The sequence below is a fragment of the Canis lupus genome, chromosome 27, assembly GCF_011100685.1.
Source record: "Canis lupus familiaris isolate Mischka breed German Shepherd chromosome 27, alternate assembly UU_Cfam_GSD_1.0, whole genome shotgun sequence".
NCBI lineage: Eukaryota > Metazoa > Chordata > Mammalia > Carnivora > Canidae > Canis > Canis lupus.
Window position 1 is genome coordinate 2,806,403 of NC_049248.1, and position 16,419 is coordinate 2,822,821.

At 35.8% G+C, this 16,419-nt stretch overlaps 1 protein-coding gene and 1 non-coding gene across 23 annotated transcripts in view; both read right to left on the minus strand.

Annotated features, from left to right (window-relative positions):
- ERC1 (ELKS/RAB6-interacting/CAST family member 1) overlaps positions 1–16,419 on the minus strand; it is a 539,792-nt gene that overhangs the window by 307,855 nt on the left and 215,518 nt on the right. For all 22 annotated transcript variants that reach the window (XR_005379702.1, XR_005379703.1, XR_005379704.1 and 19 more), the window contains one exon: positions 2,080–2,215. Coding sequence is in view for 19 of the 22 variants with exons in the window: in XM_038576363.1 (XP_038432291.1) it covers positions 2,080–2,215 (136 nt within the window). In the remaining 3 variants the exon portion in view is untranslated. The remainder of the gene's footprint in view (positions 1–2,079; positions 2,216–16,419) is intronic.
- Positions 15,707–15,811, minus strand: LOC119866475. Its single transcript, XR_005380224.1, has one exon. It is a non-coding gene; the product is annotated as a U6 spliceosomal RNA (small nuclear RNA).

The following is a 16,419-nucleotide window of genomic DNA, read 5'->3' on the forward strand; positions in this document are numbered from 1 at the left end:
AATGTCTTATATCTGTTCCAGGATTCAATGCAGGATCTCACATTTCATTTAGTTAACATTTCTTCTAAGTTCTTGCCAATCCACCTATAACAGTGTTCAGTCTTTGTCTTTCACTATCTTGATACTTTTAAAGTATACTGTGCAGTTATTTTATAAAATGTCAGAATTTGGATTTGTCTGATATTTTCTGATGACTGGAATAAGATTATACATTTTGAAGAAAAAAAGCAACACAAAAATGATATTGTATCCTCAGTATCTCATACTACTGGTAATGTTACAACCTTCATTTTATTAAGGTGGTGTCTGCTAGGTCTATTCATTGAACAGTAACATTCTTCCCTTTATAATTAGTAAACATCCCAAGGTATATATTCTGAGACTATGTCTGTCTAATTATTTCTCAAAAGTTCACTAACTTTCACAACTATCTGCTCTATAACAATTATTACTGAGTTGTTTGTTTCATGGTGATTATTTAAAATCTACTTCCTGGGGATCTCTGGGTGGCTCAGCGGTTTGGCGCCTGCCTTTGGTCCAGGGCATGATCCTGGAGTCCCGGGTTCGAGTCCCACATCAGGCTCCTGGCATGGAGCCTGCTTCTCCCTCTGCCTGTATCTCTGCCTCTCTCTCTATGTCTATTGTGAATAAATAAATCTTAAAAAAATAAAAATAAAAATAAAAATAAAATAATATCTACTTCCTTCTATACTTATTAATTTGAAATCTTCTTCAGGAAAAAGCTGTCCTTACCAATACATTTGATTATTTATATCAGTATGGACTCATGAATATTTATTTCATTCTATGGATTAAATTAAAATACTATTATTTATTTTTTTACTCCAATTGTTTTAGCATGAGACATCAGGTGCTCCTTTAGGTTGGCTCCTCTGTGCTTTCCACAAGCCCCCATTCTTTTGTTGAGCACTTTCCCATTTTCTGGAAACACAAGGTTATCACTGTATTTTCCAAGCCCCAGCCCTGGAATCAACCACTTCTCCAAGATGCCTTGGTCCATTTCACTGGAGACAGGTGCATAGAAACCAAAATCTGGGTGTTAGTTATGCTTACTGCTTCTAAGCCTTCTTAATGGACATTTAGGAAATACAAGCATGTATAATAACCCTATATATATATATATATATATATATATATATATATATATATAGTTTCTTATATACATATCAATATTATTTCTAATATTTCTTATGATATTCTTCTTTAAAATTTAAACCTTCATTCTGACAGTCAGAAAGTCTCAGTTAAAACCATGGCTGAGCCACTTAGAAAACTGTGTGGAACAAAAAAAAAGAAAGAAAACTGTGTGCATTTAGGTAAATAATTCAATTTCTCTGGGTCTATTTCCTTATCTATAAAATGTGCACAAAACCATCTGCTCCACAAGAGCAATGTAAAGGTTAGAAACAATGAATTACCAGGGCCTACGGCCAAAAGTATTGGGCACATATGGTCACTTATCATACCGTCACTATTCCTATTGTTATGGAGTCTAGTTTCACCTAATTTGTGAATAGTTAGGGTTACACATCAATTATCACACCACTGAAGTGAAAGTTTATACATCATATAAGACCAAGAAATATGCTCTCTGAATTGAATATTTAAAAAGAAGGGAAAGAAAGAAGGAGGGCAAAAAGGAAAAGGCAGGGGAAAGGGCAAAAGAAGAATGAAACACACAGAATGAAGTTAAACAGATACGAACCAAGTTTAGCAATGCAGTTTGATGAAGGAAAATGGCAAACAGTAACACCGACACCCTGGAACTTAAAAGAACCCACTCATTAAACTGACATTAAACTTACCAATGAAATGTGATCAACTTGAAGCAAGATGAACTTTCTCCTATGCTGAGGTGTCCTCACAAAGCTGTGGAATAAAACTTGCCTTTTCTATTTAAAGCCATTCCTTTATTGCTAACCAGTTGGTCTCAGAGGAAGGCAGCAAGCAGGGTTAGAAAGAGAAAAAAGAGGAGGATAAAGATGAAGAGGAAAACAACATGCAATTACGGATCAAATCTCTTCACCCAATCTTTTCAGACTGTCCTCGAGTTCTAACCTGTAGTTGTTGGGAGCTGTCATTGAGATTGTCCTCCCTTCGTCGAGCCTCCTCAAGCATCTGTGCACTCTTCTTCTTTTCCACCTGTTCCTTGTGCTTCAGATTTGCTACCTTCTTATTCTGGTCCTTCACTTGCCTATTGATAAAAGTGAGAAAAGCAAAGCTTTTCACATATATATATGCACAGAGAAGAATATTTTCATTTACAAATTTATACCGCTGACACCAGGGAACAGCTGAAAACCAACAAAGAAGTCTTGCTGCAAGATTTTTCTAACAATTCAAAATTCTTTCCTACTAAGGGTAGCAAATTGGTATTTAAGCATGTACTTTACGAAGCACAAAACCATAAAACAAAAGAAAGGCATGGGATAGTCTGAAATGACAGGAGAAATCAGTTCAGAGATTTATGTTGGATATAGGAAAAGTCTAGTACTGGCATCAAGGCTATGAAACAGTAGATCAGCTGATTAAGAAAAGTTTGGAAACCTAACTCTAATTTTACTATTATTAAATATTTCAAACTTTCAAAAGACTATAAATAATATATATGAATATGAAAATAATGATATAGTCTGCTTCTATTTTTCTGTGTACTCGCATGCTCATAAATAAACAAATAAATCTTTTTTTTTTTTTTTAAGAGGGGGTGCCACATGGGTGGCTCATTCAGTCAAGCATCTGCCTTCAGCTCAGGTCATGATCTCAGGGTCCTGGGATCCCTGCTCAATGGGGAGTCTGCTTCTCCCTCTCCCTCTACATGCTCACCCAGTCTCTTGCTCCCAAATAAATAAATCAATAAATCTTAAAAAAAGAAAAGAAAAGAAAAGAAAAGAAAAGAAAGAAAAGAAAAGAAAAGAAAAGAAAAGAAAAGAAAAGAAAAGAAAAGAAAAGAATGATATAACAATCTGGGAACCTAACTTAAGCAACAGAACATCTTACCTAATTCAGAAGTTCCCAATTATATTCCACTACCTCCATACTAAAATAAGGATGACTTAAATCTAAATGATGTGTTTAAAAATCCCTTTGCTTTTATTATAGTATGCTACATATAAAGGATATTTCACTTAGTTTGCATACTTTGAAATTCATATGCAGTTTATTAAGAAATGATTTTTTCTTTTCCATACATGTCTTGAGATTCACACTAAACAATGAGTGTTAATGAAGTTTTTTCAATCCCCTCAATTTTCACTAAAGTATAAATATAAAAAAATTGTATCAACCCATTCCCAAAGTGATGAACAGTGCAGTTCGTTTTTCTTACTATTATATACAGTGCTGCTAGATATACTCTGATAGATCTATGCAAGAGTTTCTCCAAGGCATGGGCCCAGACACTGAAATGCTAGGCCGTACAATAGGTATACCTTCCAATTCACTATTTTCCAAAAAAATTGTATTAACTTGTATTTTCACTATAGTACACAGCAATATCTGTTACACTTCTAGGAAATGAGTGACACTTGGTACTATCTGACTTTCTAAATATTAACAACCTGATAGATATAAATAGTATCTTGTCATAGTTTTAAAATGCATGTAGCTTAGGATCCCTGGGTGGCTCAGCAGTTTGGCGCCTGCTTTTGGCCCAGGGCGTGATCCTGGAGTCCCAGGATCGAGTCCCACGTCGGGCTCCCTGCATGAAGCCTGCTTCTCCCTCTGCCCCTCTCTCTCTCTCTCTCTCTCTTTCTCTGTGTCTCTCACGAATGAATAAATAAAAATCTTTAAAAAAAAATAAAAAATAAAATGCATGTAGCTGACTATTTAAGTTGAATATCTTTTATTATTTCTCTTTTCTTAAATTTTAACTCTAGTACAGTTAACATACTAGTTATATTAGTTTCAGGTGTACAATACAGTGATCCAACAATTCTATACATTATTCAGTGCTCATCATGGTAAGTGTACTCTTAATCCCCTTCACCTATTTTATCCATCCCCAACTCTCCTCCCCTCTGGTAACCATCTGTTTGTTCTCTAGTTAAGAGTCTGTTTTTTGGCTTGTCTCTTTTTTTCTTCATTTGTTCTATTTCTTAAATTCCATATTGTGGAATCATATGGTATTTGTCTTTCTCTGACATATTTCACTCAGCAGGATACTCTCTACCTCCAATTTACACTGTGGGAAAAAGGCAAGATTTCATTCTTTTTACAGCTGAATAATATTCTTGTGTGTGTGTGTGAGACCTTCCATTCATCTATCCATAAACATTAGGGCTGCTTCCATAATCTGGCTATTTAATGCTGCACTAAACATAGGAGTACATACATCTTCTGGTTTTGATCATATCCATTCTGACAGTTGTGAGGTGATACTTCATTTTGGTTTTCATTTGTTTCCCTGATGATGAGTGGTATTGACCAATTTTTGTGTGTCTGTCAGCATACTGTATATCTTCCTTGGAGAAATGTCTGTTCACATCTTCTGCCTTTTTTTAAATTGGACTATTTGATTTTTTTTTTTCATGTTGAGTTGTGTAAGTTCTTTATATATTTTGGGTACTAACCCTTTAGCAGATATGTTATTTGCAAATATCCTCTCCCGTTCACTGGTTCTCTTGTTTTGTTGACTGCTTCTTATGCTGTGCAGAAGCTTTTTATTTTACTCTGGTCCCAGTAGTTTATTTTTGCTTTTGTTTCCCTTGCCTCAGGAAACATAGCTAGAAAAATGTTATTACAGCTGATGTTAGAGAAATTACTGCCTGTGCTCTCTTTCAGGATTTTTAAGGTTTCAAGTATCACATTTAGGTTTTAGGTCAATTTTGAATTTATTTTTGTGTCTGGTGTAAGAAAGTGGTCCAGTTTCATTCATTTGCACATAGCTATATCATTTTCCCAACACCATTTGTTAAACAGACTTTTTCCTCATGAATTCTTGTGTATTCTTGCCTCCTTTGTCGAAGATTAACTGACCATGTAATTGTGGGTTTATTTCTGGGTTTTTATTCTGTTCCATTGATCTATGTGTCTATTCTTATGCCAGCATCATACTGTTTTGATTACTACAGCTTTGTAACCGCATCTTGAAATCTGGGATTATCTGTGTTATCTCTAGTTTTGTTCTTTTTCAAGATTGCTTTGGCTGGCTATTCAGGATCTTGTGTGTTCCATAGATATTTTAGAATGATTTGTTCTAATTCTGTGAAAAATGCTATGAATATTTTCATAGGGACTGCATTAAATCTATACATTACTTCAGTTGTATGGACACTTTCACAGTGTTTGCTCTTCCAACCTGTGAGCATGGAATATCTTCCCATTTCTTACTGTTGTCTTCCCATTTTCTTCATCAATATTTTATAGTTTTCAGAGTACAGGTTTTTTACTTCTTTGGTTAAATTTATTTCTAGGTATTATACTTTAGGAGCAATTGTATATGGAATTATTTTCTTAATTTCTCTTTCTGTTGCTTCAATATCAGTGTATAGAAAAGTAACAGATTTCTATATATTGGTTTTGTATACTGCAACCTTACTGAATTCATTTATCAATTCTAGTAGGCTTTTGGTGGAATCTTTAGGGTTTTTTGTATACAGTATCATGCCATTTTCAAATAATGAAAGCTTTTCTTCCTTGCCAATCTGAATGCTTTATATTTCTTTTTGTCTGATGGCTATGGCTAGAACTTCCAGTACCATGCTGAATGAAGGTGGTGAGAGTAGATATCCTTATCTTGTTCCTGATCATAGGGGGGAAAACTCTCACTTTTTCCCCTTTGAGGACGATGTTTGTTGTTTCATATACGGCCTTTATTATGTTTAAGAATGGTCCCCCTACCCTGTTGAGGGCTTTTATCATGAATGGATGTTATACTTTGTCAAAAGCTTCTTCTGTATCTTTTGAAATGATCATGTAGGTTTTTTTTTTATCCTTTCTCTTATGGATGTGACATATGGTATAATTTATGACTACTGAACTACTCTTGCATCCCAGGTATAAATCTTGCTTGGTGATGTTGAATGATTTTTTTAAAATGTATTGTTGAATTTGGTTTGATAGCATTTTGCTGAGGATTTCTGCATATACAGTCATCAGAGATATTGGCCTGCAGTTCTCTTTTTAAGTGGAGTCTTTAACTGGTTTTGGTATCAGGGTAGTGCTGGCCTCACAGAATGAATTTGGAAGCTTCCTTTCTTTCTTTTTTTTTTTTTTTTTTTATGCTAGTCACACACACAGAGAGAGACAGAGAGACAGAGAGGCAGAGACACAGGCAGAGGGAGAAGCAGGCTCCATGCACCAGGAGCCCAACGTGGGATTCGATCCCGGGTCTCCAGGATCGCGCCCTGGGCCAAAGGCAGGCGCTAAACCGCTGCGCCACCCAGGGATCCCCTTTCTTTCTATTTTTTTGAATAGTTGGAGAATAATAACTATTGATTCTTTTTATTTATTTATTTATTTTTAAAAGATTTTATTTATTCATGAGAGACACAGAGAGAGAGGCAGAGACATAGGCAAAGGGAGAAGCAGGCGCTTTGCAGGGAGCCTGATATGGGACTGGATCCTGGGATTCTGAAGGCAGGTGCTCAACCACTGAGCCACCTAGGCGTCCCGGTCTCTTCTTTAAAAATTTGGTAGAATTCATTTTCCTAAACTTCTTGTTTTGTTTATCTGAGTCCTCTCTTTTTTACTGGGGAGTTTGGCTATAGGTTTATTAATATTGTTGATCTTTAAAAAAAAAAAAAACAGCTCCTGGTTTCATTGACTTCTTCTATTGGTTCCTTTTCTCTTTTCTTTTCTTTTTTTCTTTTCTTTTCTTTTAGTTTCTATTTATTTCTGCTCTACTCTTTATTATTTCCTTCCTTCTATGGCTTTCGTTTGTTCTTCTCTCCCTAGCTCCTTTAGGAGGTTTATTTGAGGTTTCCCTTGCTTCTTGAGGTTGGCATGTATTGCTGGAATCTTCCTTCTAGAACTGCTTTTGCTACAGCCTAAAGGTTTTGGACCACTGTCTTTTCATTTTCATTTGTCTCCATGTATTTTTTTATTTCCTCTTTGGTTTCATTGTTTAGTAGCATGTTATTTAGTCTCCGCTTATTTGTGGTCTTTCTAGATTTTTTCTTATGGCTGATTTCTAGTTTCATAGTGTTGTGGTTGGAAATGACATTGCAGGACTTTGACCTTTTTGAATTTGTTGAGACTTGCCTTGTAGCCTAATATGTGATCTATTCTGGAGAATGTACCAATATGCACGTAGAAAAAAAGGTGTATTCTACTATTTTAAAATGGAATGTTCTGAATGTATCTGTCAGATCCACCTGGTCCAATGTGTCTTTCACAGGCACTGTTTCCTTGTTATCTTCTGTTTAGATGATCTGTCCATTGATGTGAGGTATTAAAGTCCCTACTATTATTATATTACAACCAATTACTTCCTTTATGTTCGTTATTAGCTGTTTTATGTATCTGGGTGCTGCCCTGTTTGGTACATACGTATCTATAATTGCTATACTTTCTTGTTGAATTGTTCCCTTGATATAGTGTCCTTGTCTCGTTACAGCCTTAGTTCTAAAGTCTATTTTGTTCAATATAAGTATTTCTACTCCAGGTTTCTTTTCACTTTAATTTGCATAATAGATGATTTTACAACCCATCACTCTCAATCTTTAGGTCTGAAATGAGTCTCTTGTAGGTAGCAGAGAGATGGGTCTTTTTTATCGGTCACCATATACGTCTTTTGATTGAAGCATTTAGCCCATTTATATTGAAAGTTATTTTTGATAGGTATGTATTTATTGCTATTTTGTTGCCTCTTTTATGGCTGTTTTTGTAGTTCTTCTCTTTTCTTCTCCACTGTCTCAGTTTGTTGACTTTCTTTAGTGATTTACTTGGATTTCTTTCTCTTTATATTTAGCATATTACCAGTTTTTGATTTGTGATTACCATTAGGTTTATATAGAACATCTTATGCATGTAGCAGTCTATAGTAAGTTGATGATAGCTTAAGTTTGAGCTCATTCTTTACTCCTCCCCCGACGCCCACCACATTTTAGGTATATGGTGTCATACCTTACATCTCATTGAATCCTGTGGATGATTTTTACAGATTTACTTAATTTCATTGCTTCTGTGCTTCATACTTTCCTTACTCCTGCTTATGGTCTTTCTTTTCCATTCCAGAGAACCTCCTTTAACATTTCTTGTAGAACTGGGTTAGTGGTCATGAATTCCCTAACTTTTGTTTGGGAAAAACTCTTTCTCTCTCCTATTTTGAATGATAGCACTGCTGGACAGAGTATGCTTATTCACAGGATTTTTTCCTTCAGCACTTTGAATATATCATGCCACACCCTTCTGGTCCACAAAGTTTCTACTAAAAGTTAGCTGATAGTCTTATGGGGTTTCCCTTTTATTTAACTGTTCTCCTTTCTCTTGCTGCTTTTAAAATTCTCTATCACTACTTTCTGCCATTTTAATTACTATGTGTCTTTCTGTGCCCCTCCTTGGGTTGATTTTGTTATGGGCTCTCTGTGCTTGCTGGATCTGGATTTTTGTTTCTTTCCTGATATTTGGGAAGTTATCTTTTTTTTTTTAAGATTTTATTTATTTATTCATGAGAGAGAGAGAGAGGCAGAGACACAGGCAGAGGGAGAAGTACGCTCCACGCAGGAAGCCCGACATGGGACTCGATCCCAGGTCTCCAGGATCAGGCCCTGGGCCGAAGATGGCGCTGAACTGCTGAGCCACCAGACCAGGGCTGCCCGGGAAGTTTTCATCAGCTATTACTTCTTCAAATAAATTTTCTACCTCATTTTCTCTCTCCTTTTTCTAGGATCCCTATAATATAAATGTTTTACACTTGATGGTGTTAATGAGTTCCCTAAGTCTATTTTCATGTATTATATTTTTTTTTCTCTCTCCTGTTCAGCTTGATTGCTTTCCATTACTCTGTCCTGCAGGTTGCTGATCCATTCTTCCATGTCCTCTAGTCTATTTGTTCCATACTATATTTTTTAAAAATAGATTTATTTGTTTATTCCATAGAGAGACAGGGCAGAAAGGGCAGAGGGAGAGAAACCCAAGCAGACTCCTCAGTGAGTACTGAGCCCAACACAGGGCTCGATCCCACAACCCATGAATAATGACCCGAGCCAAAATCTTCAGTTGGATGCTCAACCAACTGAGCCACCCAGGCGCCCCATATAGTGTATTTTAATTTCTGTCATTGAGTTTATCTCTGATTTTTTCTAATGTTTTCTATCTGTTAAGGGTCCCACTCTTTTCTCAAGTCCAGTGAGTATCTTTTTAACCACTATTTAAATCTCTATCAGTCATATTACTTATCTCCATTTTGTTTAGGTCTCTTACTGTGATTTGGTCCTGTTCTATCATTTGGGATATATTCCTTAGTGTCCTCATTTTGTCTAACTCTCTGTGATTGTTTCTATATGTTAGGAAGTCAGCTACATCTCCTGTTATTGAAATAATGGCCTTATGAAGAGGTCCTGTGGTGTCCTGGACACAATGTCCCCTGTTCACCAGAACCAGGTGCTTCAGGAATGTATCCTTGCATGCTTCTTGTGCCCTGCTACTGTGGTTAAGCCACTTTTGCCTTCAGTTCAGTCATCTGCAATGGCTATCTTTGTCTTTTATGGGTAGGATTTTGTCCCTCTGTTGTTAGTGCACTAGTCCAGGGATCGCTTGGGCTTTAACGGAGTCAGACCAGGCATTTGCCAGAGATATTGGGGCAGGGCATGAGGTGCCAGCAACATCCATGCTGGTGGGAGGGGACCTGTAGCAGACTGGGACTAAGCTAGATTAGAAGGAATAGATCCACAGAAATGCTGCAGGGATGAGATGCACAGTGTCAGCAAGGTTTGCATGGATCTGCTGAGGGAGAGTAGCTGGTGTCCAGGCCTGGCTGGAGGGGGCATGTCCACTGTCAGTAAGTTAGGTAGCAAGTATGGGTACAGTGCTTGTTCCCACAGGAAGTCATGTGTTTACACTTGTGGGCCCAGAAGGGAAATGGTGCCCAAGAGCTTCTTTATTCCTGGAGAAATCTCACCAGGATGGCTCACTCCCCTTCCAGCACACACTCTGAGACTAGTAAACAAACCTCTCTCCAATACACCCCAGGTGTTTTTCAAACTGCTTCTTCTACCCTGAATCTCTAGGGAGCTATTTGTTGTGCTTTCTCTTTAAAAGTGGGAGCTGAGTTTCCTTTTACTCTCCTGGCTCTCCTGTGAGCCTGATTTTCAAATTTCCAGGTTTTAGGCCCCATTGATATATTAAGAATTCAAGAAATTCAGCACCTCTGGTTTTTCAAAGACAAATGTCACCGGAATTCCTCTTCCCCACCCAGGCTCCATAGTGTGAGTGTCTATTTCTTTAACCTCTGCATGTCCAAGGCATCTCTCCCCTCCACAGAAAATCCTGGGTCCACTGAGCTCCTTACTACTTTTCCATCCCTCCTACTCTCTTCAATGTTGCCTCTTCTCTACATTTAGCTAAGGAGAGTCTGTTCTGCGAGTCTTTGGGTCCTTTTCTGGGTTGTTTTGAGTTATGTGGCTGTTATCTAGTTGTATCCACGGGATGAGGTACACTTAGGTTACTCCTATTCTGTCATCTCCCCCAGTAGTTCTGAACATTTTTTATATGGTATTTGGCCATTCTTGTTTCCACACTTGCAAAGCAGCTATTTATGTATTTTGCTAATTTTAAAATTAGGTATCTTTTTCTTAATGACTTACAAGTATTCTTTATATATTCTGTATAATAATCTCTTATCTATTATATGTTATACAAATATTTTCTTCCAATCTACAAATTATTTATTTTATAGCTGCATGGTATGTTTTCAAATATAAAATTTTAAGTTTTTAATGGGGGACGCCTGGGTGGCTCAGTGGTTAGGTGCATCTGCCTTCAGCTCAGGGCATGATCCCAGAGTCCCAGGATTGAGTCCCACATAGGGCTCCCTGCATGGAGCCTGCTTCTCCCTCTGCCTCTCTCTCTCTCTGTCTCTCATGAATAAATAAATGAAATCTTATAAAAATTAATTAAAAATAAATCAAAAAAATAAAAATTTTAATGGTATCAAATGTACCAATCTTCATTGTGGTTTGCAATTCTATGACTTTTTCACAATATCTTCCCTATTCCAAGCTCATAAAGATATTCTCTTTAAAATTTTGTAACTTTGTCTTTCATACTGAAGTCATTAATCCATCTGACACTGATAGTATATATGGTATAAGCTAAAGATATAATTTCATTTTTGGGGTATGATATAAGGTAAGAATAAAATTTCACTTTTTACATATATATAGATAATTCATTGTCCCAGCAATACTAACATGCATTGTCACAACTGTCATATATAAAGTTTCTGAAACATGTGTGCCTATCTTGTGGCTCTCTGGTATCTTTGTGTATTTCTGTGTCAAATCTATACCTCCTTAATTAGTATACCTTTATAAGACATCTCAATAGTTATTTCAGGCAAGCCTGCTTACCTTGTTCTTATCAGGACTATGTTGGTGCTTCCTGACCTTTTCAACTTCTCATATAAATTTCAGAACCAGACTGTCAAGTTCCACAAAACCAGCCAATCAACCAATCAACCAACCAATCAACAACAGCAATCTAAACTCAGCAGCAGCCTTTTGGGATTTTTATTGAAACTTCACTGAATCTATTTAGGAAGAACAGACACCTTCCTGCTCTTGAATCTTTCTATTCATTGACAAAGTATGTCTCTCTAGTTAGTTATCTTTAAAAGGTTTTCAAAAAATGTTATAATTTCTTCAAATAGAAGACTTCCATTTATTTTATTCCTAGGCACCTTAAATGTTTTGTAGTCATTTTAAATTCCAGACACCATGTCGTTACACACAGTTCCTTATACAAAATAATCTCTCAAAAGTAGTTTTCAACAATGTAGGTATTGACAAAATTAACAATTCATTGTTATCTAGTATCCAGTACATATTCAATGTTCCCTAGTTATCTCAAAAGAAATCTTTTCACAGTTGGTTTGTTTGAATCAAAATCCATAAAAGGTCTACAGCATTCTTTGTTAAATCCTTGAAGCCTTTATTAATCTAAAGAAAAGTCCCTTACTTTTTCCTCCACCTCCTTTTGTTTAATACTAACTTCTTAAACTGATTCGGTTGTTCTGTAAAATGACTTACATTTTGGGTTGTCTGTTTCTTCATGGACTCATTTAACTCATTTCCTGCTTTTTCTTTTTTCACTCTTAGACATTAAGAGTTAGCTTTAAAGATTTGACCAGAATCAGTTTCAACTTTCTAAGTCATATTAAACAATCGTGTTGTATACTTCATATTGCCTCACATTGGAAAGCATATAATGTCTGGTTTTCCCACCTCAATGAAGCTAGGATTCATCAGTGGATTAAGGTAATGACAGCCTTCTCTTCTGTGTGTAAAACTCATCTTTCATCAACTTTTCACCTAATGGCCCTAAACATTTATGAACTTTTCCTGAATAAATTATTCCAGTGATGTATTTTATTACATTAACTTTATTCTAATGTTTTCTTGCTAGCATGTAGACATGCAGTTGATTTCTATATGTAGGCTTGTATGTAAACCAACTTGGTAAATACTTCTGCTAATAATTTTTCTGCAGATTCTTTTGGGTATTTCAGGGATATATTTTATGTGTGTGTGTGTGTGTATATATATATATACACACACACACACACAATATTCATATTATAATCATTTTACAATCTTTACATTCTTTTTATCTTTTCTATTGAACTTCCTAGAATTTCCAGAACCATGAAAACCATCTCTGTCCTTCTCCTGATTCAAGGAAATGCTTTTTTACAATTCATAATTGACTAGAATATTTCTTAATTTTTTCTGTGGAAAGTTTTTATCTTTCTTTGTCTGCCAAAAGTTGTCATTTTAGTTGTGAATGAGTGAATGCTTATTTTACTGAACATGTCAATGAGATTTTCCAATGTTAAACCAATTTTGTCAAAGAACAAACCCTATCTTTGAGATTTTGTACATTTACCTCTATAAATTTCTTTACTTTCCTCTAGCTCAACTATACATTTAAAAAATTAATGAAAAAATTCTGGCATTTTTAATGTTTTCTGTAATGAAGGTTTTTCAGAGAATACAGTTAATGATACCATCAAAAACAAAACTGGAATCCTCTTTATAAGATTTTGAAAACACAAATTCTCTTTTAGATTGAGTTGAATATGATTCCACTTACAGGCAACAGAATTTTTAAAAAATAATTTCTAGGGCATCCCTGGTAGTGCAGCGGTTTGGCGCCGCCTGCAGCCTGGGGTGTGATCCTGGAGACCTGGGATCAAGTCCCACATCGGGCTCCCTGCATGGAGCCTGCTTCTCCCTCTCCCTGTGTCTCTGCCTCTCTCTCTATGAATAAATAAATAAAATCTTAAAATAAAATAAAATAAAAAATAATTTCTAAATGCTTCCTCAGCATAGAATTTTAATTATAAAAAATAATTCAAAATCCAATAGTAAATTAATGACATAGATGGTAAGACAAAAAGTCATTCTAATGTAAGTGCACAGTAATAAGCTATGCCAAGGCATTTCAGATCTGTACTTTCTGCCATCTTGAATATTCACAGAAAGATTCAATGACAGAGGTTATAATAAAAATAGTTACCAGCAGAAGAAGTAAAAATGTAAGGCATGTTTATATTTGATTCTCCTCACTACATAATTTTCTGTGCTAATATTTCTATTTTTATTAATCTGATACCATTCATATCGACTAATGGAAAAAACAGATTGGGCTCTTTGCATTAGAAAAGACCAAAAAATGGAGCAAGATTTTTTCATGATCAAATTGCTCTTTCTCAAAATTAAATTCCTAATAATAGTGGTTTACTAGGTACAAATATTCTGCTATTTTAGAGAGAAAATAATTTCAGATGATGTATAATTATTTTCACTCTGTATCTGTTGAATTCTGGACAGTGCTAGCAACCACTAATGCCTGTAGCAGTAACCTGGTTAACTTGGAACATAATGACAAATAGAGTAGGAAACCTAATTAAAATCGCCTATGTGTTTTTGGGTTTGAGGGCCAACTTTACAGGTTTAACTTTTGATCCAATCAAAATCCATTTCATTCTTCAGCACTTTTTATCATAATTATCTGAGAGTGAGTGATTTTTTATTACTCCTGACTTTACCTTCAAGTCATAGTAGGTCAGGGTGTTTTTAATTGTAGTTCAGAAAAAAGAATAAAACAAATCCTATTGTCCCTATCCTATTCCAACCACCATTCCATTCTAACTTTTAGTCTGTTTAAAAACCAAAAATGTTTATTTTGATTTTCAAAATATTAGTCATACCATTTTAATGATTATCTACATTAACTCCAAAGAGACATGATAAAATGCTAAGTACAAATACAGAATACCAAGCTGAATTCAAAGCATAATTCTAAACATGTGTGTACACATGCATAACCAAAAATTAAAATAATAAAAAGGAATAAACTTAGGATGTTATACTTTTTTTTCCCTAATGGTTTTCTGTAGTTTCTAAATTTCTAAAATAAAATATTTTTTACGGATTTTATTTATTTTACACAGAGAGAGAGAGTGGGGGGGGTGCGGGGAGCAGAGAGGGAGGGAAGAGGTGGGAGAAAGAAGCCCAAGCAGACTCCAAGCTGAGCGTAAAGCCTTACTTGGAGCTCAATCTCACAACTGCAAGACCATGAAATGAGGTACCCAGGTGCCCCAACAGACAAAATATATTTTTTAAAGATTTTATTTATTTATTCATAGAGACACAGAGAGAGAGAGAGAGAGAGAGACAGAGGCAGAGACACAGGCAGAGGGAGAAGCAGGTTCCATGCAGAGAGCCTGACGTGGGATTCAATCCCAGGTCTCCAGATCATACCCTGGGCTGTAGGCGGCACCAAACTGCTGCGCCACTGGGGCTGCCCAAAACAAAATATTTTTTAAAAACATTTTAAAGTTATGTTTTTAAAAAATGAGACATGGGGCACTTGGGTGGCTCAGTTGGTTAAGCAGTGGACTCTTGATTTCAGCTCAGGTCATGATCTCAGGGTCATAAGATCCAAACCCCATCAGGCTCTGAGCTCTACACAGAGTCAGCTTGAGATTTTCTCTCCCTCTCCCTTGGCCCTTCCTCTGCTCACAACATGTACATGTGTTCTCTCTCTAAAATAACTAACTAGGGCAGCCTGGGTGGCTCAGCAGTTTAGCACCGCCTTTGGTCCAGAGCATGATCCTGGAGACCCAGGATCAAGTTGAGTCCCACGTCGGGCTCTCTGCATGGAACCTGCTTCTCTTTCTGCCTGTGTCTCTGTCTCTCTCTCTCTGTATGTCTCTCATGAATGAATGAATGAATAAATAAATAAATAGATCTACAAATTTCATATGATATCATCCCCAAAAGTACACAAGAAACTAAATTAATAGTTTTACATGTTATACATCTAATTACAATGTTTTTGGATTATTTAAGAGCTGCTTTAAGGAGGGATTTCTATTTTTACGGCACTGTATCTATAACAATCTTAAGATAACAAGCCATAATGAAAAAGATTTCAACAGAGAATATAAAATCATTAACAAAGTGGAGCTTTACATAAACATGCTTTAAATGATCAACAGTTTTTGTTTGTTTGTTTTTTTAATGTGGGACACTTCATAAATTCACCTGTCATCCTTTTGCAGGGGCTATGCTAATCTTCTCCGTATTGTTCCAAGTTTAGTATAGGCACTGCCGAAGTGAGCATCAATTCAAGGGTTTTTAATCAGCAAGGGAAGAGCATAGGGTGGGATAATTAGTCTCACCTTACATTTAATTTCACTCATTTCCATGTTTGTTCTCACTATCACACTGGTCTCCATGTTATATTATATTATATTATATTATATTATATTATATTATATTATATTATATTATATTATATTATATTATATTATATTCTCCACAGATCGGAGGGGCAAGGCCTCTCATAGCAAGTTACTCAAAGTTAACTGAATTGAAGTGTTTTGACCGAAAGCTCTTTTTATAATTTTGGTTCTCAGAATAACTCTAATCCATTACCATTAATCCATGAATATTTCATGAAGCTTCTATGTACTAGGTATTATCTTGGGAATATGGCAGTGAAGAAAAAGACAAAAACCTCAGCATTCATTTATAGTCTATGAAAAGAGAGAGAATATAAGTAAAACACACTATATGTCAATGTTGTAAATCCAATGGAAAAATAATAAAAGAGGAAAAGGGGTTTGCGAATGGGGGTGAAATTGCAACTTTTTTTTTTTTTTTGAAGATTTTATTTATTTGAGAGAGACCAAGAGCAAGGGAGATCTCAGAGGGAGAGGGAGCAGGA